At 37.8% G+C, this 23,958-nt stretch overlaps 1 protein-coding gene across 4 annotated transcripts in view; it reads left to right on the top strand.

Moving 5' to 3' along the window:
- Positions 1-23,958, top strand: part of MICU1 (mitochondrial calcium uptake 1) — a 234,645-nt gene that overhangs the window by 25,701 nt on the left and 184,986 nt on the right. For all 4 annotated transcript variants that reach the window (XM_047701931.1, XM_047701930.1, XM_047701929.1 and 1 more), the window contains one exon: positions 20,998-21,159. In XM_047701931.1, coding sequence (XP_047557887.1) covers positions 20,999-21,159 — 161 coding nt within the window. In that variant the 5' untranslated portion in view covers position 20,998. Of the gene's footprint in view, positions 1-20,997; positions 21,160-23,958 lie in introns of those variants that run through there.

The following is a 23,958-nucleotide window of genomic DNA, read 5'->3' as shown; positions in this document are numbered from 1 at the left end:
TATTTATTTGTTTGACAGAGATCACAAGTAGGCAGAGAGGCAGACGGCGGGGGTGGGGGGGAGCAAGCTCCCGGCTGAGCAGAGAGCCCGATGCGGGACTCGATCCCAGGACCCTGAGACCATGACCTGAGCCGAAGGTAGCGGCCTAACCCACTGAGCCACCCAGGCACCCGGTATTATTCTTCTTTAAATGTTAGGTTGAATTCCCCTGGGAAGCTATCTGGCCCTGGGCTCTTGTTTGCTGCAAGATTTTTGATTTCTGCTTCAATTTCCTTACTAGTTATGGGTCTGTTCAGGTTTTCTATTTCTTCCTGTTCCACTTTTGGTAATTTATGTGTCTCAAGGAATGCAATCGTTTGTTTCAGATTGCCTGATTGGTTGGCATATAGTTGCTCATACTATTTTCTTGTAATTGTTTTTCTTCAGTGTTTGTTGTGATCTCTCCTCTTTCATGGTTTTATTTATTTGGGTCCTTCTGCTTTTTGCTAAGCCCGGCTATGAGTTTATCAATCTTACTCTTTCAGAGAACCAGCTCCTAGTTTTGTTGATCTGTTCTACTGTTCTTTTGGTTTCTATTTCATTGATTTCTGCCCTGATCTTCATTATTTCTCTTCTCCTGCTTGGTTGAGGCTTTATTTGCTGTCCTTTATCCAGCTCCTTTAGGTGTAGGGTTAAGTTGTGTATTTGAGACCTTTCTTGTTTCTTGAGAAAGGCTTGTATTGCTGTATACTTCCCTCTTAGGAACACCTTTGCTGCATCCCAAAGGTTTTGAACAGTTGTATTTTCATTTTCATGAGTTTTTAAAATGCTTCTTTAATTTCCTGGTTGACCCATTCATTTTTTAGTAGGATGCTCTTTAGCCCCCATGTATTTCAGTTCTTTCCAAATTTTCTCTTGTGATTGAATTCCAGTTTCAAAGCATTGTGATCCAAAAATATGCAAGGAATGATCCCAGTCTTTTGGTACCAGTTAAGACCAGATTTATGACCTGGTGATCTTTTCTGGAGAATGTTCTATATGCACTCAAGAAGAATATATATTCTGTTGCTTTAGGATGAAATGCTCTGAATATATCTGTGCAGTCCATCTGGTCCAGTGTGTCATTCAAAGCCCTTGTTTCCTTGTTGATTCTGCTTAGATGTCCATTGCTATGAGTAGGGTATTAAAGTCCTCTACTATTACTGTATTATTGTCAATGTTCCTTTAATTTTGTTAATAATTGGTTTATGTAATTGGCTGCTCCCATGTTAGGGACAAAAATATTTACAGTTGTTAGATCTTCTTGTTGGATAGACTCTCTAATTATTGATATGGTGTCCTTCCTTATCTCTTATTGAAGTCTTTGGTTTAAAATCTAATTTGTCTGATATAAGTATTGCTACCCCAGCTTTCTTTTGATGTCCAGTAGTATGATAAACAGTTTCCTGCCCCCTCACTTTAAATCTGGAGGAGTCTTTGGGTCTAAAATGAGTCTCTTGCAGATACCATTTCGATGGGTGTTGCTTTTTTATCTGGTCTGATACCCTGTGTCTTTTGTTGAGGGGATTTAGCCCATTACCTATTGAAAGATTTGAATTTAGGGACGCCTGGGTGGCTCAGTTGGTTAAGCAGCTGCCTTCGGCTCAGGTCATGATCCCAGCGTCCTGGGATCGAGTCCCGCATCGGGCTCCTTGCTTGGCGGGGAGCCTGCTTCTCCCTCTGCCTCTGCCTGCCATTCTGTCTGCCTGTGCTCGCTTGCTCTCCTCTCTCTCTGACAAATAAATAAAATCTAAAAAAAAAAAAAAAAGAAAGATTTGAATTTAGTGCCATTGTATTACCTGTTTGTGTATATTGTCTCTGTTCCTACTTCTCAGTTACCCTGTTTTTAATATCTTGCATTATTATGATACATTTATTACAATTGGTGATCCAATATCAAAACATTATTATTAACTAAAGCCGTTTGTTAATATTAGGGTTCAATCTTTGTTGATATTCTATGTTTTTTTCATATTGTGGTGAAAAATACATAACACTGAATTTATCATTTTAAGTATTTTTAACTTACAGTATAGTTAGTAGTGCTAAGTATATTCACTTTGTTGCACAACAACTCTCTATAACTTTTCATCTAGAAATAATTTTTAAAGATTCATTTATTTATTTGAGAGAGTGAGTGAATGAGGGAGAGAGAGACAAGCAGACTCCTTATTGAGCAGGGACCCCAATATGGGGTTTGATCCCAGGTCCCTGAGATCATGACCTTAGCCAAAATCAAGAACTAGATGCCTAACTGACTGAGCCACCCAAGTGTGCCTAGAAATAATTTTTTAAATGTATTGCAGTTCTGATATATATGAGACTGATTAAATTATGAATTTATTTCCTTTTGATTTTTCCAATGTTCTGTATCATTAAAAAAAAGAGGAAGAATAATAAACCTCTGTTTGGAAGATTGCTGATTAATGGTACTGTTAGAGATCGTCTTTTCTGGAAATTGGGACATTTTTTTTTACCTTGACTAGTCCTGTGTGATCCTCCATGGGTAGTTAAAGATGACAGAAAGTTTAATGCCTCCTATATCAGGAGCATGGACTTTGGTTTTGTGATCATAGTGGTCAGAAGTGTGTGGAAGAAGTAATTGTTTAGATTGGTATGAATCAAATAACATTAGTCTTTGTCCAGATTCTGCCTGTATTTCTGCTAATCATCTTGGCATTATTCCTTTAAATACTGCTTATATCCTAAATGTATGGTCTTATAAAATTGGAATGACTGTCATGATCCATGTCCCTAGATACCTCTCTATTCTTGGATTTGACAATGGAGAGATACAGAATTTCAACTCTAAGAAGAGTGCTCATATTTTCAACAAACTGAGAGGGGTGTACATCAGCATACATATGCCATATGTGACAGGCCCATAGCTAACATTGTAGTGAACCGTGAAAAGCTGGAAACCTTTTCTCTTCTCTTCTTTTTTTTTTTTTTTTTTTTAAGATTTTATTTACTTATTTGACAGAGAGAGACACAGCGAGAGAGGGAACACAAGCAGGGCGAGGTGGAGAGGGGGAAGCAGGCTTTCTGTTGAGCAGGGGACCTGATGCAGGGATTGATCCCAGGACTCTGGAATCATGACCTGAGCTGAAGGCAGACACTTAAGGCTTGAACCACCAAGGTGCCCCTGGAAACCTTTTCTTTAAGAAGAGGAATAAGACAAGAATCCCACTCCTGCCATTTTTCCCCAACATAGAATTGAAAGTACTAGCCAGAGCATTTGGGCAAGAAAGAGAAATAAAAGGCATCCAAATTGTACTATTTGCAAATGATATGATATTATATATTGAAAACCCTAAGCACTCCACCAAAAAACTATTAGATATGGTTGTACATTTATATAGTTATATGCATTTGTAGAACACATCCAGATTGGTAAGGAAGAAGTAAAACTCTCACTATTTGCAGATGACATGATACTGTATATAGAAAACGTTAAAGACATACACAACCAAAAAAACAAAACAAAACAAAACAAAAAACCTCCAAAAACTAGAGCTGATAAAGGAATTCAGTAAAGTTGCAGGATACAAAATCAATGTATAGAAATTTGTTGCAAGCCTATACGGTAATGACAGAGCAGAAAGTGAAATTAAGGAAACAGTCCTATTTATATTTTCACCCAAGCCAATAAAATATCTAGAAATAAATAACCCAAGAAGTGGAAAACTTATAATCAGAAAACTATAAAACACTGATGAAAGAAATTGAAGTCAGATTCGAAAAAATGGGAAGACATTACATAATCACGGTTGGAAGAACAAACATTGTTGAAATGTCTGTAATACTGCCTAATGCAATCTACAGATTTAATGTAGTCCATATCAAGTTACCAACATTTTTCACAGAACTAGAATGAACAAATCTTAAATTTGTATGGAACCACAAAAGACCTCAAATAGCCAAAGTAATCTTGAAAAAGAAAAACAGAACAACTCCAGATACCAAGTTATATTATAAAGCAGTAGCAGTTAAAGCAGTATGTTACTGGCATTAAAAAGCAGAGAAATAAATCAATGGAATAGAATGGAAAACCCGGAAATAACACCACAATTATATGGTCAACTGATCTTCAACAAAGGAGGAATGAATATACAATCAGAAAAAGATAGTCTCTTCAACAAATAGTGTTGGGATCATTGGACAGCCACATGCAAAAGAATGAAACTGGACCACTTTCTTTTACCATACACAGAAGTAATCTCAGAATAGATTAAAGACCTAAATGTGAGATCTGAAACCATAAAAATCCTTAAAGAGAGTACAGGCAGTAATCTCTCTGATACTGGCCATAGCAACATTTTTCTAGATATGTCTCCTTCAGCAAGGGAAATAAAAGTAAAAATAAACTATTGGGACTATATCAAAATAAAAATTTTCTGCACAGTGATAGAAATTGTCCATAAAACTAAAAGGCAACCTACTGAATGAGGGAAGATATTTGCAAATGACATATCTGATAAAGGCATCTGAAATTAGCATCCGAAATATTTGAAGAACTGATACAACTCAACACCCAAAAGCCAAATTACCCAATTTAAAAAATGGGCAGAAGACATGAACAGACATTTCTCCAAAGAAGGCAGACAGATGGCCAACATGTGCATGAAAAAGATGGTCAGTATCACTCATCATCAGGGAAATCAGATCAAAACTACAGTGAGATATCACCTTATGCTTGTTAAAATGGCTAAAATCAAAAACAGAAGAAATAAGTATTGGTAAGGGTGTGAAAAAGAGCCCTTGCATTGATGTGGGAAGTCAAACTAGTACAGAGACTGTGGAAAATGGTATGGAGCTTCTTCAAAATGGTAAAAATAGAACTACCCTACAATCCAGTAATCACACTAGTGGGTATTTACCCCTAAATACAAAAACACTAATTCAGAGTGATACATGTACCCCTTTACTTGTAGTAGCGTTATTTACAATATCCAAGATAGGGAAGCAGCCCAAGTGTCTATTGATTGATGAATGGATAAAGGCAATGTTTTATGTCTGTACAATGGAATATTACTCAGCGATAAAAAGAATGAAATATTGCCATGTTGTTTGCAGTGACATGGATGGAGCTAGTGAACTAAGAAAGACAAATACCATATGATTTTACTCTTATGTGCAATTTAGGAAACAAAACAAAGACTCAATGGAAAAAGAAACAAAAAAAAAAAAAAATAGACTCTTAACTGTAGGGAGCAAGAAGATACTTCCCAGAACAGAGTTAGCTGAGGTGTGAGCTTTCCTCATTGAGTCTGACAGTAATGTCACTTTGAGGTATGAAAATGCATCTTTTCTAGACATGAACGTTAATCTCTACTGTATTTTGGCAGTCATCCTGGTGTCTTCAATGCAGAACTTTCAAGCTGATTCATTTAATCTAAAATGTACAGAGATGTTTTAAAAATTATCCAGTATAATTAAAGTCTAATATATTGTTGCATTTTTAATAGTGCCATAGTTGTGCAGTGAAGATTATATTTCTAGTAGTTTAACCCATTTCTCAGATAATATGACAAAGGCTTCTAAGCTAGTGCATTCAGTCAAACTCTTTTATAAAGAATGCTTAGTCGGGGGGGCACCTGGGTGGCTTAGTCATTAAGCATCTGCCTTTGGCTCAGGTCATGATCCCAGGGTTCTGGGATTGAGCCCCACATCGGGCTCCCTGCTCAGTGGGAAGCCTGCTTCTCCCTCTCTCACTACCCCTTCTTGTGTTCCCTCTCTCTCGCTGTGTCTCTCTGTCAAATAACTAAATAAAATCTTTAAAAAAAATGCTTAGTGGGAATGCAAGCTGGTGCAGCCACTCTGGAAAACAGTATGGAGGTTCCTAGAAAATTGAAATATGACCCAGCAATTGCACTACTGTGTATTTATCCCCAAAACACAAATGTGAGGATCCAGAGGGGCACCTGTACCCATGTTTGTATCAGCAGTGTCTACTATAGTGAAACTATGGAAAGAGCTGAGATGCCCATCGACAGATGAATGGATAATGAAGATGTGGTATATAAATATATATAATGGAATAGTATGCAGCCATCAAAAGTGAAATCTTGCCATGTGCAGTAACGTGGATAGAACTAGAGGGTATTATGCTAAGTGAAATAAGTCAATTAGAGAAAGACAATTATATGATCTCACTGATAGTGCAGAATTTAAGAAACAAAACAGAGACTCATAGGGGAAGAGAGGAAAAAAATGAAACAAGATGAAACCGGAGAGGGAGACAAACCATAAAGGGACTCTTAACCTTAGGAAACTGAAGGGTGTTGGAGGGGAGGGGGCTGGGGTGGCTCGGTGATAGACATCGGGGAGGATATGTGTTGTGCTGAGTGCTGGGTGTTGTGTAAGACTCATGAATCACAGACCTGTACCCCTGAAACAAATAATAACTGTATTAAAAAAAAATGGTTAGTTTTTTCCAAACCTAAGTTAGTATTCTTCCTTGGAGCTTTTTTTGAGCCCTTTCCACTTACCAGCCTAATGAAATTTTTCCTTTTTTTGAATCCCTGTTAATATGTTCTTGTAACCCATACATTTTTTTTGTCCTTTGCATAATGGATATTCAAATAGTTGTTTTATGTCTACTACCAAATGATGAGGTGTTTGTGAGCAGACTGTGCCTTGCTCATTTTTGTGCCTTTTGTACTGCTGTCACAGTACCTTGCTCAATAAATACATAGCTAATGACTTGAATGAAATAATGGCAGTTGGACATTATGGATTATGTGTAATTTGCCTCAGCTGTTGAGGCTAATGGTGATGTTGTCTCATTCATAACCACTCAAGGTGACTTTCTTCTTCCAGAAAGTTCAAAATACTTTTATATTTTGTTTTTCTGAAATGAACTCTTAAAGCCAGAAAAAAACTTAGAAATAAATACCACCTGTGCCCTTCATCTTCCAGAGTTCAGTCTCAGAGAGGATAAAACTTTTACTGGTCCCATAGCAAGTTAGAGCTAGAAAGAGAATCTAAGTTCCTTGTGTCTACTCGTGTAATTGAACAGTAATACTTGTTAGGACTGTTAGTAATAACTTTAAATTCATTAATTGACACTGAGGATACTTGGAAGCCTTTCGATTTGTAGTCTCCTGCATAAGTTGACAGGTATACATTAAAATTATTTCTTAAGTCAGGTACCAGAGTAGTGGTACAGGATGTTAATTCTGTAGGAATTTAGAGGAAGAAATCAAGAGCGATAATGGTTTTATGTAACTGTTACAGATGAGGTAAACCTTAAGAAGGGCTGGGCTGAGGAATAATATACGAATAGTTTTTCATGTTAGGACATGTAGAAACAGGGGCACCTGGGTGGCTCAGTGGGTTAAGCCTCTGCCTTCGGCTCAGGTCATGATCTCAGGGTCCTGGGATCGAGCCCTGCGTTGGGCTCTCTGCTCAGAGGAGAGCCTGCTTCCCCCTCTCTTTCTCTGCCTGCCTCTCTGCCTGCTTGTGATCTCTGTCTATCAAATAAATAAATAAAATCTTAAAAAAAAAAAAAGACATGTAGAAACAGGGGAGCCTGGGTGGTTCAGTCATTAAGCATCTGCCTTCAGCTCAGGTTATGATCCCAGGTCCTGGGATCGAGCCCTGAATCAGGCTCTCTGCTCAGCGGGAAGCCTGCTTCTCTCTCTCCCCTGTTTGTGGTCCCTCTCTCACTGTCTCTCTCTTTTTGTCAAATAAATAAAATCTTGAAAAAAAAAAGGAAAGACATGTAGAAACAATGACAAAACCTAGCCAGAAACTTGAATCTCCTCATTTCTAGTCCAATAACCTGTTATATAGTCATCATATTTATAATTATTTATGATTAGTGAACTTCAGTTTCCACTTAAATCAATAAATATTTAGATGTGTTTAATACCCAAAGTATTATATTAGACTTTGTGGTTGTATTAGGCATAGGAATCAAGTTTGGCTTCCATGGAGATTCAGAAGCCCAGTTTGGTGAGTTCTTTGAGTATATAAACTATGAATATGGAGTCCATTATGAAATTATATTCACTATAGTAATTCTTGTGGACTGCACAAAGAATAACTCAACTGGCTAAACTGAAACTACTTAAATCTGCTCTCACAAGTCCATAAATCTTAAATCTAGCAGTAGCAGATGCTTATTTTTTCTGTTATTTATTCTCCTATGTTTATGGCAACTATTGTTCATAGTTTGCACGTGTTTTGGGAATAACACACCCTTTGCAAAGAAGAAGTGCTATGTATATCAATGAAATAAATACATTTATTTATGTTTGCACTACTGCCTAGTGTGTATTTAGTAAGTTTTAGGGTGTAGCTTTAGTAAAAATAAGAAAAAGTGCATCCATCTGTGTTATGTCACTACACTACAGTTGAATTGGGCATACTGTAATTTTTAGTATAGCTTCTGGCATTCCCTTTTTTTTTTTTTACCATTTTAATTCAGTTGGAATTTCATTTGTCATCTCTTTTCTGTTTTCAAAAGGATAAATATGACAGCAGAATGATGTGTATTCTCATTTTCCAGTAGTGTGTAAAGATGAAACACTTGGTGAATATTTTTGAGACCTTTGTTGCTGTTTACATTAAATCATTCTTGAGGTGTTTGGGTGACTCAATCGGTTAAGCATCCAACCTGATCTCAGCTCAGGTCTTGATGTCAGGGTTGTGAGTTCAAGCCCTACATTGGGTGTGGAACCTACTTAAAGAAAAAAAGAATAAAATATTCTTTTCAGCAGTGTAATGAATGCATAATCATTCAAGTATTTTGAAAGTATAACTAGCCATTAGAAGACAAATGTTAAGGATGCCCGGGTGGCTTAGTCAGTTAAGCATCTGCCTTTGGCTCAGGTCATGATCCCAGGGTCCTGGGATTGAGTCCCACATCGGGCTCCCTGTTTACCAGGGAGCCTGCTTTTCCCTTTGCCTGCTCTGCCTGCTGCTCCCCCTGTTTGTGCTCTCTCTCTGACAAATAAATAAATAAAATCTTAAAAAAAAAAAGAAAAAGAAGAAAAAGAAAACAAATGTTAGATGGAAGAAATCTTCCCAGTCAGTTCTGGTAGAGCTCAGTAAGATTGAATTGGAAAAGTATTGAAATGGTTCATATTGGGAAAGTTTTATCCCTTTTTTTTTTTTTTTTTTTTTTTTTTGGTTTGTAAAAACATTCTACTAAAAAATAACATTAGGTGGATTGGTGTTAATATTGCATCTGACCTAAAAATATTTTATATCTAAAATAAATCTAGGTGGAAAATATGACTCCTTTTTAGAGGAAGGAAAGCTGAAACCTTAGGGCTGGGAATATGACTGGAACAAAAGAAAATAAATACAGCTTAGTATTCTAGTAGCCCTCAGAACAATAGGGATGAACTCTTGAAAACTAAGCAAAGATTATGAAACTCATTTATTATAGGTAAGGTACAAATTAAATTAGACGTCATTTTTAATCCACCATATAAATTGAAGAGATCAGCAATAGCAAATATAGGAAAAGAAGTACCCTGAGAAACTGTTGGTGGTATATAAATTGGAATGTCAGTTTTGAAGGGTAATTTGACAGTATCTTTCAAAGTTAAAAGTGATCACGTGACATTACTTTTTTTTTTTTTTTTTTTTTTGAGCGAGAGAGAGATCATGAGAGGGCTGGGGCGGAGAGAAACCTAAGCAGACTCCATGCCCCCACTAGGGGCTCCATCTCACCACTCTGAGATCATGACCTGAACCGAAATCAGCAGTCAGATGCTTAACTGACTGAGCTACCCAGGCACCTCACGAGTTACTTTTAAATAAGCAGTTTCATTTGTAGATGTCTGTCCCACAGATTTATTTGCATAAAAATGAATAAAAATAAATGCACAGGAAATGTCTCTGTAGTTAAGTTTGTAATGGCAAAGTATAGAAACATCTTTAATTAATTAAGGATTAATAGCCAGATAGTTAAATTGTGTATTAACTGCCAGTTAAATTGTGGCATAATCATAGAGTGAAATACTCTGTTAGAGTTAAAAAGGATATCTCTTGTTGGAATGATTTTTAAGTTGTTTTAAAGATTTGTAGATGTGTATGATATGACTTCATTATATAAAACAAAGGATAATGCAAAGCATTCCAAATGCTGAATATTTGAGTATATACATATGTATATACATATGAATATTGTTTATATGTAAACAAATAGAACGATTTCAGGAAAGACTCATACAAACTTCCTTCTGAGTTTACTTCTAGGGAGACTGGTGGGGTTTCAGAAAGATGAAGAATAAGATGTAGTTTCTTTTTTATACTTCTGTACAGTGACTTTTTTCTTAAGATTTTATTTATTTGACAGCACACACACGTGCACGAGTGAGAGAGAGTGTGTATAAGCAGGGGCAAGGGCAGGCAAAGGGAGAGGGAGAAGCAGGCTCCCCTCTGAAGCAAGGATCCCAAAATGGGGCTCGATCCCAGGACCCTGGGATCATGACCTGAGCCGAAGGCAGATGCTTAACTGACTAAGGCATCCAGGCACCTCTGCAGTGACTTATTTCAAAAGATTTATTTGAGAGAGAGAGAGCGTGTGCTTGAGTGAGAATGAGCAAGGGAAGGGGCAAAGGGAGAGGGAGTTAGCAGCTGTATCCCTGCTGAGTGAATCCCAGCACCCTGAGATCCTGACCTGAGCCAAAATTGAGTCAGAGGCTTAATGGACTGAGCTACCTAGGCCCCCCTACAATGACATTTTTTATAATAAAAATGTGTTCCTATCTTACTTGTAAACAGAATGCAAGCAGTCTTGCTTATTCTATTCCAAAATCTGTATCATGCCCAACAAATCAATATTCTTATAATTTTTCCATCTTTAGACTCTTCTTTTATTGCCGTCCCCTAACTTCAGTATCCAGGGCAAAGGGGAGGTGAGTGTGGTTCCCTAGGTTCAGTGACTCTGGCCATCCAAAACTTTTGGGGCATTCTTGCTGGCATCTGTTCCCAGGTGGAAATTTGAATGAAATGGCAAGGCAGGGGCTCAGGGCGCCTGGGTGGCTATGTGGGTTAGGCCTCTGCCTTTGGCTCGGGTCATGTTCTCAGGGTCCTGGGATCGAGTCCCGCATTGGGCTCTCTGCTTAGCGGGGAGCCTGCTTTCTCTTCTCTCTCTCTGCCTGCCTATCGACCTACTTGTGATCTCTCTCTGTCAAATAAATAAATAAAATCTTAAAAAAAAAAAAAAGAAATGGCAAGGCAGGGCATCAAGATGTCCCGATGGTGCAAGGTTGGCCCTTGAACCTTGAAAGTTATCAAATTATAACTTAAGTCTTAAAATTGATCAGATTCAGAGAAGCTTTTTAGGCAAACTAGTATCATAGGAGATTAAACCAGATTGCTAATATATTAGTTTACCATGAGAAATACAGCTGGCGTATCTTCTGATCAGCATGTTCTCTCTTTGAAGGCAGTCTAAACAGGAAGCTCTGTTAGAATCATAACATACTTAGTAAGCATGGTAATAGAATAAAGAGGAGTTAAATATATAATTTGGATACTTAATGGCTAAGGCTCTGATGACCTTCGGTTCCAGGGTTAGTGTATAGCTGCCACTGGGATGAATAAGGTGAATCTTAGTGGGCACTCCTGATCATGCTGATTTTACAATGTAGTTCTCAAAAAGCAATCCTATTTCAGTTTCTCAGAGTGTACTGAGCCATCACGTACATATATTATATACACCAGATGTTGTATTAGATCATGGAAACACAGGAAGGACACTCAGTTCTTGTTTTCTCAAGCTCTTAGTTCATGTAAACTAAACACTTTGGAACCTTGAAGTTTTATTTAACTGAGGTCTAAATTTTGTTGGTGGCCAAATTTGGGTAGGTCTCAGAAATTTGTCTTGGCCTCAGAATTAGTAGATGTTGCGCTTTTTTTTTTTTTTATGATGTTATTTATTTACTTGAGAGAGAGACAGCACCAGCAAGAGAAGGGGCAGAGGGAGAGGAGAAGCAGGCTCCCCACTGAGCAAGGAGCCTGATGTGGGACTCAGTCCCAGGACCCCGGGATCATGGCCTGAGCTGAAGACAGCTACTTAACTGACTGAGCCACCCAGACGCCCTGCAGATGTTGCTTTTAACAGTAGTGCTGTTGGTAATAGTATACACCAGAAGTTTATTTAGGCCAGTGTGAGGATTGGAAGAACTAAGCAGTCCTTCTTTAGATGTGCAATCGTCAGAGATCAGAAATAGAAGGCAATTAATCATATAGAAAATTGCAAGCAGTTATTTTAAGTTAGGATCAGGATAAGGTGTGGAATTCTAATAGTTTAATAAGTCAAATCAGGATGTGCCAATAATCAGGGTATTAGGGAATGAATTTGATTCAGGCAAAACTTAACCTTAGTAGGGAACCTTGCCATGATATGGGTTGATTGCTAAGACATTATTGGGCCTCTGCCCACTGTTAGGCTTGGTAAATGATAGTCCCTAGCTGAGGAGATTGAAACACCAGTCTTCTGGACCTGCCTTTATTTTTCTTAAAATGTAGGGCATAAAGAGAGTCTTTCCTAGAGTATCATTAAATTTTATTTGGATCACCTAATTTTTTTTAATAATTAAAAAAAGCACACTTATTTTACTTTTTTGTAGCTGGCATGTACATATTCTGCCTTTTAAAAAAAGTTTATAGGGCGCCTGGGTGGCTCAGTGGGTTAAGCCGCTGCCTTCGGCTCAGGTCATGATCCCGGAGTCCTGGGATCGAGTCCCGCATCGGGCTCTCTGCTCAGCGGGAAGCCTGCTTCCCTTCCTCTCTCTCTGCCTGCCTCTCTGCCTACTTGTGATCTCTCTCTGTCAAATAAATAAATAAAATCTTTAAAAAAAAAAAAAAAAAGAAAAAAAAAAGAAAAAAAAAAGAAAAAAAGTTTATAAGAGGGCACCTGGGTGGCTCGGTTGGTTAAGTGTCTGCCTTTGGCTCAGGTCATGATCCCAGGGTCCTGGGACTGAGCCACCCGTTAGGCTCCCTGGTCAGTGGGGAGCCTACTTCTCCCCCTCCTCCCAGCTTGCACTCTCTCTCTCTCTCTCTCTCTCTCTCAAATAAACAAATCTTTTAAAAAAATGCTTAAAAATGAAGTAATACATTGTAGAAGTCTACCTCTTTATATCACCCATCTTCCACCCCAACCAGCCCCACCACTGTTAACTTTATTGTGTGTCCTTCCAGAGCTACTTACTAGAAACATGCACTTATGCATTCTTATTGCTCTTCATTTTACATAAAAGGGTAACATACCATATATGCTGTTTTTTTAAGCTTAGTTTTTTTAAGATAACAGTATGTCATGAAACTCTTCAAATCCATACATAGTTTTTTCATTCCCTGTTTATTGCTACATGGTATTGCCTTGTATATATTTATCATGGTTTAGCCAATCCTCTCCTGGTGAACACTGAGGTGGATTTAATCTGTTGCTGTTGCCAACCACGATATGATGAATTACTGTGTTTGTGTGTATATAATTTCACAGGTGTTCAGGTATATCATTAGGAAATTTTATCAGAGGTACAATTGTTGGCTGGCTGGATGCAGTTTTATATTATGGGTGATTTTAATGGATATTTTAATGCTATTGCCAAATCGCCCTCCATAGATTGTACTGTTTTTCTTTTAGGAAGTACGTAGTACCAGCTTAACAGATTCCTTAGCAGTGCCATTTCTACAGTATTGCCAACCAGTGTGTTTTCAAACTTTTGGATTTTTTGATAGCTTGATGAGTGAAAAGCAGTATCTCAATATAGTTTTAATATGCATTCTCTTAGTATCTTTTCATAGTTCTCAGAGCCATTTTTACTTCTTTTTCCAACTGTTTAAATTTCTTTAGCCCAACTTTCTTGGTTTGTGAAATGATTTAATAATATTTTATGATTAACATATTTAATATTTATATTACATTGTATTATGTTATACTATTGTTTATTTTTCTATGGTTGGGCATTTGATCTCTTTTTGGAGTGTGGCTATTACATTTATTTTGCTGAGAACAGTTATTAAAAAGTGTTTTCCCCTTTAGGTTATTTATTTGGGAACAAGAATTCTAGGATTTAGTGTAGGTTTTTGTACTAATTAGCTATGAGTAAACCACGTAACTTATCTGGATCTCTTTTGTTTATCTCTAAAATAAAGATGCTGAATTAAATGATTTCCTGGTCCTGTGACCCTTTGAAAGTTATCAAAAGCAATATATATATATATATATTTTAATTTTTTTAATAAACATATAATGTATTATTAGCTCCAGGGGTACAGGTCTATGAATTGCCAGGTTTACACACTTCACAGCACTCACCATATCAGATACCCTCCCCAAATGTCCATAACCCCACCACCCTCTCCCTACTCCCCTTCCCCTGGTCACCCTCAGTTTGTTTTGTGGCAGTAAGAGTCTCTTATGGTTTGTTTCCCTCCCGATCCCATCTTGTTTCATTTATTCTTTTTCTACTCCCCAAACCCCCCACATTGCATCTCCACTTCCTCATATCAGGGAGATCATATGATAGTTGTTTTTCTCTGATTGACTTATTTTGCTAAGCATAATACCCTCTAGTTCCATCCACGTTGTTGCAAATGGCAAGATTTCATTTCTTTTGATGGCTGCATAGTATTCCATTGTATATACATATACCACATCTTCTTTATCCATTCATCTGTTGTTGGACATCTAGGTTCTTTCCATAGTTTGGCTATTGTGGACATAGCTGCTATAAACATTTGGGTGCACGTGCCCCTTCGGATCACTATGTTTGTATCTTTAAGGTAAATACCCAGTAGTACAATTGCTGGGTCGTAAGGTAGCTCTATTTTCAACTTTTTGAGGAACCTTCATGCTGTTTTCCAGAGTAGTTGCTCAAAAGCAATATATTAAGCTTAATAGTCTTATAATAGCTATAGAAAAGCAATGTTATCTCGTTATAGGTTTTAAAAATCTTGTTCTGTTTCTTGTTGGATAGATAATGCTTTTCTTTGGTAACAAAGTTATGTTTCCCTTGCTTCCCTTGACCTTTCTTGGATGGAAGTATGTCTTCATCTTTTTTTTGAATTCACATGAAAAAAAGGTATGCCTTTTTGAAGGGGGTAGGTAGTGTTAGGGAAGAAAAATGTGCCCCTTTTGGTTTAATTTAATCCATCTCATAAACATGCTTCATTACTGCATAACTGCTGCCAGTTGGCCTATTCAGTTTTCCAGACTCAGTTGGAAAGCTGATCTCCTTAAATCTGTTTACATGGTCTTGTATCAAAAATTAATACATTCGATCGAGTCCTGCATCGGGCTCCCGGCTCCGCGGGGAGTCCGCTTCTCTCTCTGACCTTCTCCTCGCTCATGCTCTCTCTCACTGTCTCTCTCTCAAATAAATAAATAAATAAAATCTTTAAAAAAAAATTAATACATTCAACTAGTTACACTCTTTCTTCACTACAAAGTTAGGAATTAAATTATAATAGTCTTTTTTCACTGTTTTCTTTGTTTGCTTGTCAACTGAAAATTGCACTAGAGAAGATGAATAGATACATCTTTTTTTTTTTTTTAAAGATTTTAACAACTGTTGAGTAATGTCTACACCAAATGTGGGGCTTAAACTCATAACCCTGAGATCAAGAGTTGCATGCTCCACCAACTGAGCCAGCCAGCTGCCCCTAGATATATCTTTTGATGTGCACTTTGGGGAATGAGATTAAAACAAGTGGTGAAATGAGATGTAGACAGTAATATTTGAATTACAACATCAAAATGTAAGTAGACTGTTAGTAGAATTCAGAACTTTCAAAATTTAAAATCTAGGACCAAAACATACAGACATGGATTCTCAACACTAATAAATCTTGATTGTATGATATAATCCTACTCCCCCCTCAACCTCAAATGAAATAGATTAAACTCTGCCATATAGATTTTCACCACGGTTAGTAAGCATTAGGAGATAAAAGGAACCCTAAAGCTCAGTTAGGCAGTTCTCTCGTTTTCTCAAATTCTTCCTTAAGGAAGAATAAGCTTCCTTTGCGCACAGCTGTTTAGTACTAGAGTTGATTCTAGGTCATTGGATCATTGGATTCCTATTCTGTTTCACTTTCTACTGTCTGCTATTTAGTGTTGTTATTATTTAATCTCTTTCTTCTTTCTGTCTTCCATATCTCCTTCACGCCTACATATTAATGTGTGTTGGACAGTGATATCTGATGGTTTTGTCTCTCTTTAGACATTTTCACTTTATTTTTGGTTTCTGTACTTATCATCTAGGCATCCAGTACTTAGGTTACTAATTGCCTTCTGGCTCTATTCACTACTCCTATTAGCTTTCTCTGCCTTTGTTGTTTGCAATTTATTCTTTTTTGTTTGTTTGTTTGCAATTTATTCTGTTCACTACTGGTAAATAGGTATTCTTTAAGAAAAAATCTTCCATCATGTATTTTCCAATTTAAGGTATGTACTAGTTATCTGTTGTATATATGATCAGAATTCTCAGTCCAGAATTCAGATGACCTTCTCAAGTGATGATGCCTTACCTATTTGATCATTTGTGTATTTATTTATTTATTTATTTATTTATTTTTTTAAAGATTTTATTTATTTATTTGACAGAGAGAAATCACAAGTAGGCAGAGAGGCAGGCAGAGAGAGAGGAGGAAGCAGGCTCCCCGCTGAGGAGAAAGCCCGATGTGGGGCTCGAACCCAGGACCTGGGATCATGACCTGAGCCGAAGGCAGCGGCTTAACCCACTGAGCCACCCAGGCGCCCCTTTTTTTTTTTTTTTTTTTTTTTTTTTTTTTTTTTTTTTTCATTTGTGTATTTATTTATTCTTACTGAAAAATGTGTTTATTACACTGATGAGCATATTTCTATTTATGAGATGTCTATTATTTGGACATACGTCTATTTATGGAGAATATCTGATTAATTGTGAATTTATCTTACAGTCTTACACACTCCTTGTCTGTTCCAACTTTTGAACTGGTTAGGTTACTTGCCTTTCACAATTGGAAACTTCTGAGTACTCTTTTCTTTCTGTTGTCAGTGATGAATAATGTTTTCTCCAGATTTATGTTTTAGGTGTGCTCATTTTTACTATAAGGAGAGATGTATTTGATCTGAAGAGAAACCAGAGTATTCATTTTTATTATAGACAAGAGAAGTGCTATGTATCTGAATGCACTGTGTGTTTAGAAAATGTTATTTTAGAAGTGTATCAGTTGTTGACAGGCAGGAAGAAAATATAGTGGACAGTCTCCTTGGTGCTATATTTTGCTAGAATATGTGCAGTAAAATGAAATTATTTCTGGGGTTGGAGAAGGATATAAGATTGTATTGCTGCAGCTTAAGGTCATAGGAAATAGGAGAGAAAAATAATTCTTTTCCCACTTTGTCCATAAAGTGGGAAAAAAGCAGGATTTAGCTTCAGCTTTGAAATTGGGCTTAGGTTGAATGAAGAAGGCTATGGGAAAGGTTTACTTAAGAGATTATAGGTGTAGGTCCCAGAGAAGAGCTCATTACTGGTTCCGTGATCTTAAGAGACAGCTAAATAATCTAACTTGATTTGAACCCAAATGGCAAAGGACATACTTTTCTTAGTGTATTGGGGCTTAGAAGTATACTTAAATGTTAGGAGCCAGTACCTGTGTGATTTGTACCTTTACCTTCATGTGAAAGTACGTTACATAGTCAATATTTTAAACACCTATAATGTAACAGGCCCCGTACCAGACTGTATGTTTATGATGAGGAAAAAAAATAATTTTGGCCTTAAAGGAGACTGAGAGCCAAGTGGGGGAAACAAACTTACATATATATTAATTGCCATAGGAAGATATATATAAAGTACAAGATAATTTAAATTAGGAAGCAGTGAACTGTGCTTTGGGACAGTCAACGGGGAAGAGAATGAATACTTCAAGTGATTTGAATGAATTGTCATTGTAAAAAAGTTATATAACCAGGTTGCCTGGGTGGTTTAGTTGGTTAAGCTTTTGGCTCAGGTCATGATCCCAGGGTCCTGGGATTGAGTCCCACATCAGCTCCTTGCTCAGCGGGGAACCTGCTTTTCCCTCTACCCCCCCCCCCCCCCCCCGCTCGTGATCTCACTCTCAATCAAATAAATAAATCTTAAAACAAAAAAAAGTCCTATAACCAGGATGAAATGCCCCTTTCTCTTTTAGTCTGCCTGGTAGAATAAAAGAACAAAGACTTTACTCTGTCCTCAAGATACTGTCTAGAGGAAGAAAATCATTTTCTATCAATTCTCTGTATAGAGGCCAGAAATGATCCTGTCGTTTTTTTGGTGTCCATGAAATTTCTGTGACTTGATCAAAATTGTTTACCATTCTGAGTCTCAGAACTAAACAAAAGCCTTTGCTGACTAACCTAGTCTTAGGCTGCTGTTTAAAAAAATTTTTAATTCTCGGGACGCCTGGGTGGCTCAGTTGGTTAAGCAGCTGCCTTCGGCTCAGGTCATGATCCCAGCGTCCTGGGATCGAGTCCCGCATCGGGCTCCTTGCTTGGCGGGGAGCCTGCTTCTGCCTCTGCCTGCCATTCTGTCTGCCTGTGCTCGCTCGCTCTCCTCTCTCTCTGACAAATAAATAAAATCTTAAAAAAAAAATTTTTTAATTCTCTAATATCTATACCCATTTAAAGGTATCCTTTCAATACTTCTTCAAGATACCAGCTTAAAAACATATCATTTAAAAAATGTTTCATATATATCTTTCCTAATTAGATTGTGAAATTCTATTTGACCTTTTAAGTCTAATAAATCGTATGAACTTAAAACATTTTTGTTGAATGAGAACTTCCCAGTACTTCTCTTACATGCTGAATTAGTTAGCTTTTGCTGTGGCAGTAAACAACTCCCAATTTTTGTGGCTTACAGTCAGAAACCTTTATTTCTCACTAGCATTCTGTAGGTCGGTTGCGCTCTGCTGGCTCAGCTGGTCTTCACAGTGCCTGGCTCCAGGCTGAGATCTGTTCCTTAGAGAACCCAGCTTGAAGGATCAAGTCCATCTGGGGCATGATCTTCTCTTCATAGAGTGCAGGAGCACAAGAAGGCTAATAGCACAAGAAAGCTAATAGGTGTGGGGGGGCACCTGGGTGGCTCAGTCGTTAAGCGTCTGCCTTCGGCTCAGGTCATGATCCCAAGGTTCTGGGATCGAGCCCCGCATCAGGCTCCCGGCTTGGTGGGAAGCCTGCTTCTCCCTCTCTCACTCCCCCTGCTTGTGTTCCCTCTCTCGCTGTGTCTCTCTGTCAAATAAATAAATACAATATTTAAAAAAAAAAAAGTGCTTTGTGGAATTGGCCCACATTTTGTTGGTCAAAGAAAGGTCAATGGCAAAATACATACCCAAAATGAAGAGTGTGCAAAATAATACTTGCCTTTGGGATAGGGAATGGGAGAGTGAATGTTTTTTGAACAATAATGTGACCTAATACAGGTATTTCTGAGTTAAACAGTGAGAGGTACAGGTGAAGTTACAAGTATGAAACTAAAGAATTTAGTGGGTGGGAGGCCTTCCAAGAACCTGGGAATGAAAAAAAAAATTAATTAAAACTTAAATTACTTTAACAAAAAGCATATCAGCATTACAACGTAGGGGGGCAGCAAAGTGTCCTAGTTAAAAACCTGGGTACAGTGAGAGGAACAGGTGAAATTAGAAGTATGAGACTAAAGAATTTAGTGGGTAGAAGGCCTTCCAAGGCCCTGCAGAATGAAACAAATTTCATTAAAACTTAAATTACTTTGGGCACCTGGGTGGCTCAGTTGGTTGAGTGACTGCCTTCGGGTTGGGTCGTGATCCTGGAGTCCTGGGATCTGGGATCGAGTCCCACATCGGGCTCCCCGCTGGGCAGGGAATCTGCTTCTCCCACTGACTTCTCTCCTCTCATACTCTCTCTCTCTCTCATTCTCTCTCTCTCTCTCATTTTCTCTCTCTCCCAAATAAATGAATAAAATCTTTAAAAACAAAACAAAACCCAAAAAAACTTAAATTATTTTAACAAAAACCGTATCAGCATTACAAGGTGGTGGGGGCAGCAAAGTATCCTAGTTAAAAACCTGGGTTCTGGTGTTAGTCCATTTATTTTAGATTCTGGATCTACTGCCTAGCTGCATACTCTAGAGCAAGTCACTGTATCTCAGTTTCCACATGTTTAAAATGGTTGTGCCACTTATAAATCTGTTGCTTTGTAATTCTAAATCCATTTCATTGTCCTTTCTGTAATACTGGAAATTTCTCTCTTTCCACCTTTTGTTAAGGTTTGTCAGTGGAAGGGCTCAAGGGAGACTAGATAAGGAAGAAGTTTTTCTTCCTGATTCTTGTATGCACTGTAAGACACAGTGGCCTGTGGCATGTGGGACACCTTGGGGCTCTCAATCCCTAGGTAGTTTTAGAGGCGGTACTCCCAAATGCAGTTTTTTCAGTGAGTTCCATACTCTGACATCTCCCCATGGATACTTTCCTGAGTTCCACTGGCATACTGAGTTCTCCTACTAGATGACTTTATAGTGACTTCTGTTGGCCTGGCACTCTGGTAAATTTCTCAGACATCCATGGTCATGTCCTCACCACAGACCTGTGTCTCAGCCCTGTTGAGAGTGACCCCTTCACAGATTTATTCCTCTCCTGTTGTTCCGCATCAGCCCTTGCTATAGTAGCTGCTCCCTATATATGTTATCTCTTTAGCCCTTAGTATTTTACCCCTGTTAAAATTAATACTGCTTTACGTTTAACTTTTCCTGTTCAAATTATCATGTGGTTTTTTTTTTGTCTTCCAATTATACTTTGACTGATATATCAGGTTTATAAGTAATATTTTTCTCATACAACTGTTCTGAGGATTAAATAGGATACTATATGGTATTGCAGAGTGTTTACTATCTGCCATTGAGTAAGTCCGTAATGATTATTGGTGACGTTGATACTTTCACCTTCATCATTTCAGCATCACTGTTGCTACCACTAGTTAGGAGTAACATTTCTCCTTTTTATCCACAGGATGTTTCGTCTTAACTCCCTTTCTGCATTGGCAGAACTGGCTCTCGGCTCTCGATGTTACCATGGGGGATCACAGCCCACCCAGATGAGGCGACGACTCATGACGGTGGCTTTCCTGGGAGCATCTGCAGTCACTGCAAGTACTGGTCTCCTGTGGAAGAGGTTAGTGTTAGTCGGAGAGTGTTAGTTAGGAGAATTAGTCTCCTGCACGTGCTTTCATTTTTCTCGTTGTCTCTGTTATTTCAAAGGATTGCATGGATTTCTGGCTTAACTTTGTGCCAAAATTTCTTGCCCAAATCATTTGCCATTGATAATAATTTGTCTATGAGATAGGATGTTTCAAAGAATTCAGCTATTGTGTCAAAGCAACAAATTGAAAGTATTCTGTTTCAAGGTCTGCCTGTCTCCTCTGCTGAACTATGTCAACAGTAAACCGATTTAATAATTTCAATCATTTTTAAATAAATGATATATAATAAGAAACAAATTTCATAATTTACCAATTTAGCATGTACAGTTCACTGGCTTTTAGTATATTTACAAAGTTGTGCAGCCATCACCACTATCTGATTCCAGAAATTTCCATCACTCCACAAAGAAACTCCATCCCATTTAGCACTTATTTCCCACTTTCTCCATCCCTCCTAACCCTAGGCAACCACTGATCTACTTTCTGTCAATAGACAGTAAAATGGGGATAATGACAACACCTATCTCAAAGGGTTGTTATAAAGAGTAAATGAGTGATTATTTGGGGTTATTTATTTATTTACTTTTTTGTTTCCTATAGACTTTATTTATGTGACAGAATGCGAGAGAGCACAAGCAGGGGGAACGGTAGGAGGGGAGAAGCAGTCTTCCCACTGAGCAGGGAGCTCGATGATGGGTTGATCCCAGGAGCCTGGGATCATGACCTGAGCTGAAGGCAGATGCTTAACCAGCTGAGCCACCCAGGTGCTCCAGGGGCTTTTGAAAATAGCATTTTATTTTATTTAATGTTAAAGTAGGCTTTTCACCCAGTGTAGGGCTCCATTTTACAATCCTGAGAACAAGAGTTGGATACTCCACCAACTGAGCTAAGCCAGGTGCCCCAAGTTATTATTTATTAAATGCTTTAAAAAGTGCCTGGCACATAGCTTTGTAAATAAAAAACATTTATGGAGAAAGTACTTGGTACATAGTAAGCTATCAGTAAATGTTAACTGTTATTACTGGATATAATATGAAGATGGGAAGTGAAGGAGATAGAGTACTAGCAGAAAAGACAGTTTCCAAAAAAAGTTGGAGTTGTGATATGAAAGATCCTATATACCATGCCAAGAAGATGCGATTTTTAAGTTTTGAAGGGTTTTTTTTTAATTTTTTTTAATGATTTTATTTATTTATTTGAGAGAGAGAGAGAGAGCGAGCATGAGAGGAGAGAGAGATCAGTGCGAGAAGCAGACTCCCCGCCGAGCAGGGAGTCCGATGTGGGACTCGATCCCAGGACTCCAGGATCATGACCTGAGCCGAAGGCAGTTGCTTAACCAACTGAGCCACCCAGGCACCCCTAAGTTTTGAAGGTTTTGAAGAAAGAGGCTGATCACAGACAGGTTTGAAGAGAGATTAATATAGCAACAACAGTGGAATAAACTGGAGTGGGAAGAAGCTACAGACAGACACTAATACTAGTTGGAGATGATGATGTGGGTACTGGAATCTTAGAAAGAAGTGTATGGCTTTAAAAAATTTCCAGGTAAAATGGACAGGAAGAGAGGGAGAGAAAGATCTAGACTATGGGACACAGACAGAAGGAGGAAAAGAGGGAGGCAAAAGAAGGGAAGGAGGAATAGGAAATACACCTCTTGTCCTTTCACTGTAATAAATAGTAAATGCTTAGTAATTTCTTCAGGGATGCTTTCCTGCAGTGCAATTAGAGGACCCCATGCAGGTGCATATAGCATTGTCTTTGGCTTAGTCTAACATCAAAGGTGACAGCAGCTGTACCTTGAGAGGTTTTTTGATGATTTGAATGTTTAAGAAGTTACTTTAAGAAAATTTTTTCTTGGGGCACCTGGGTGGCTCAGTGGGTTAAAGCCTCTGCCTTTGGCTCAGGTCATGATCCCAGGGTCCTGGGATCGAGCCCCACATCGGGCTCTCTGCTCAGCAGGGAGCCGGTTCCCCTTCCTCTCTCTCTCTGCCTACTTGTGACCTCTCTCTCTCTCTCTCTCTGTGTCAAATAAATAAAAAATATCTTTAAAAAAAAAAAGAAGAAGGTTTTTTCTTTCTCTGAGTCACTTTGTTTATACTGTTCAGGTTAAATGCTGATTAACAAGTTGAGGTTATTTTACTTTTATTAATTTATGGTATTTTTGGGTAATATTACTCCCAGAAAAAGAATAAGAAGACAGTCTTATCTTCCAAAGCATCCAAAAGCAGAAAAATCTACATATTAACAGTGTGTCCTCAATACGATGCTTCTTCTAAAGCATATGCTTTTACCACAGATTCTAATTTCATGAATGTTTTAAAATCATAAATATACCAAGTGCTGAGATTTTAGTGTTCAAAGAGTGTTAGTTTTGTGCCTTTGCTATGGCATGTAAGAAGCTACAAGGAGATGAACTTATAATTATTCTCAAGTTTTGAAATAAAGAATAAATAAAACTTGTTGCAATTTTCATGCTTATACTGAGCTCAAGATCAATAGCAAAAACTCTCTAAAATGATTGTGAGTTATCTTGTTAGAATGCAGGCATAGAGTTTGCCATTTTATTTTATATCTTTTTTCCATCCTCTTAAAAAATTGGGAAATGAGCAGAAATTAAAATGTTTTCCTAAGAAGTGAGATTTAGAGTTCTTTTTGAAAGAGGGTGGGATATAATTTTAAACCTCAAAAAATTTTAAATTTATGAGCTTTAAGTTTTAAAACTTCAAAATTCGCTGATTTAAATTACAAAGAACAATATGATCTTTAAAAAA

This window comes from Lutra lutra, chromosome 14 (genome assembly GCF_902655055.1).
Source record: "Lutra lutra chromosome 14, mLutLut1.2, whole genome shotgun sequence".
In the NCBI taxonomy this organism is placed as follows: domain Eukaryota; kingdom Metazoa; phylum Chordata; class Mammalia; order Carnivora; family Mustelidae; genus Lutra; species Lutra lutra.
This window is presented reverse-complemented; position numbering and strand designations above follow the sequence as displayed.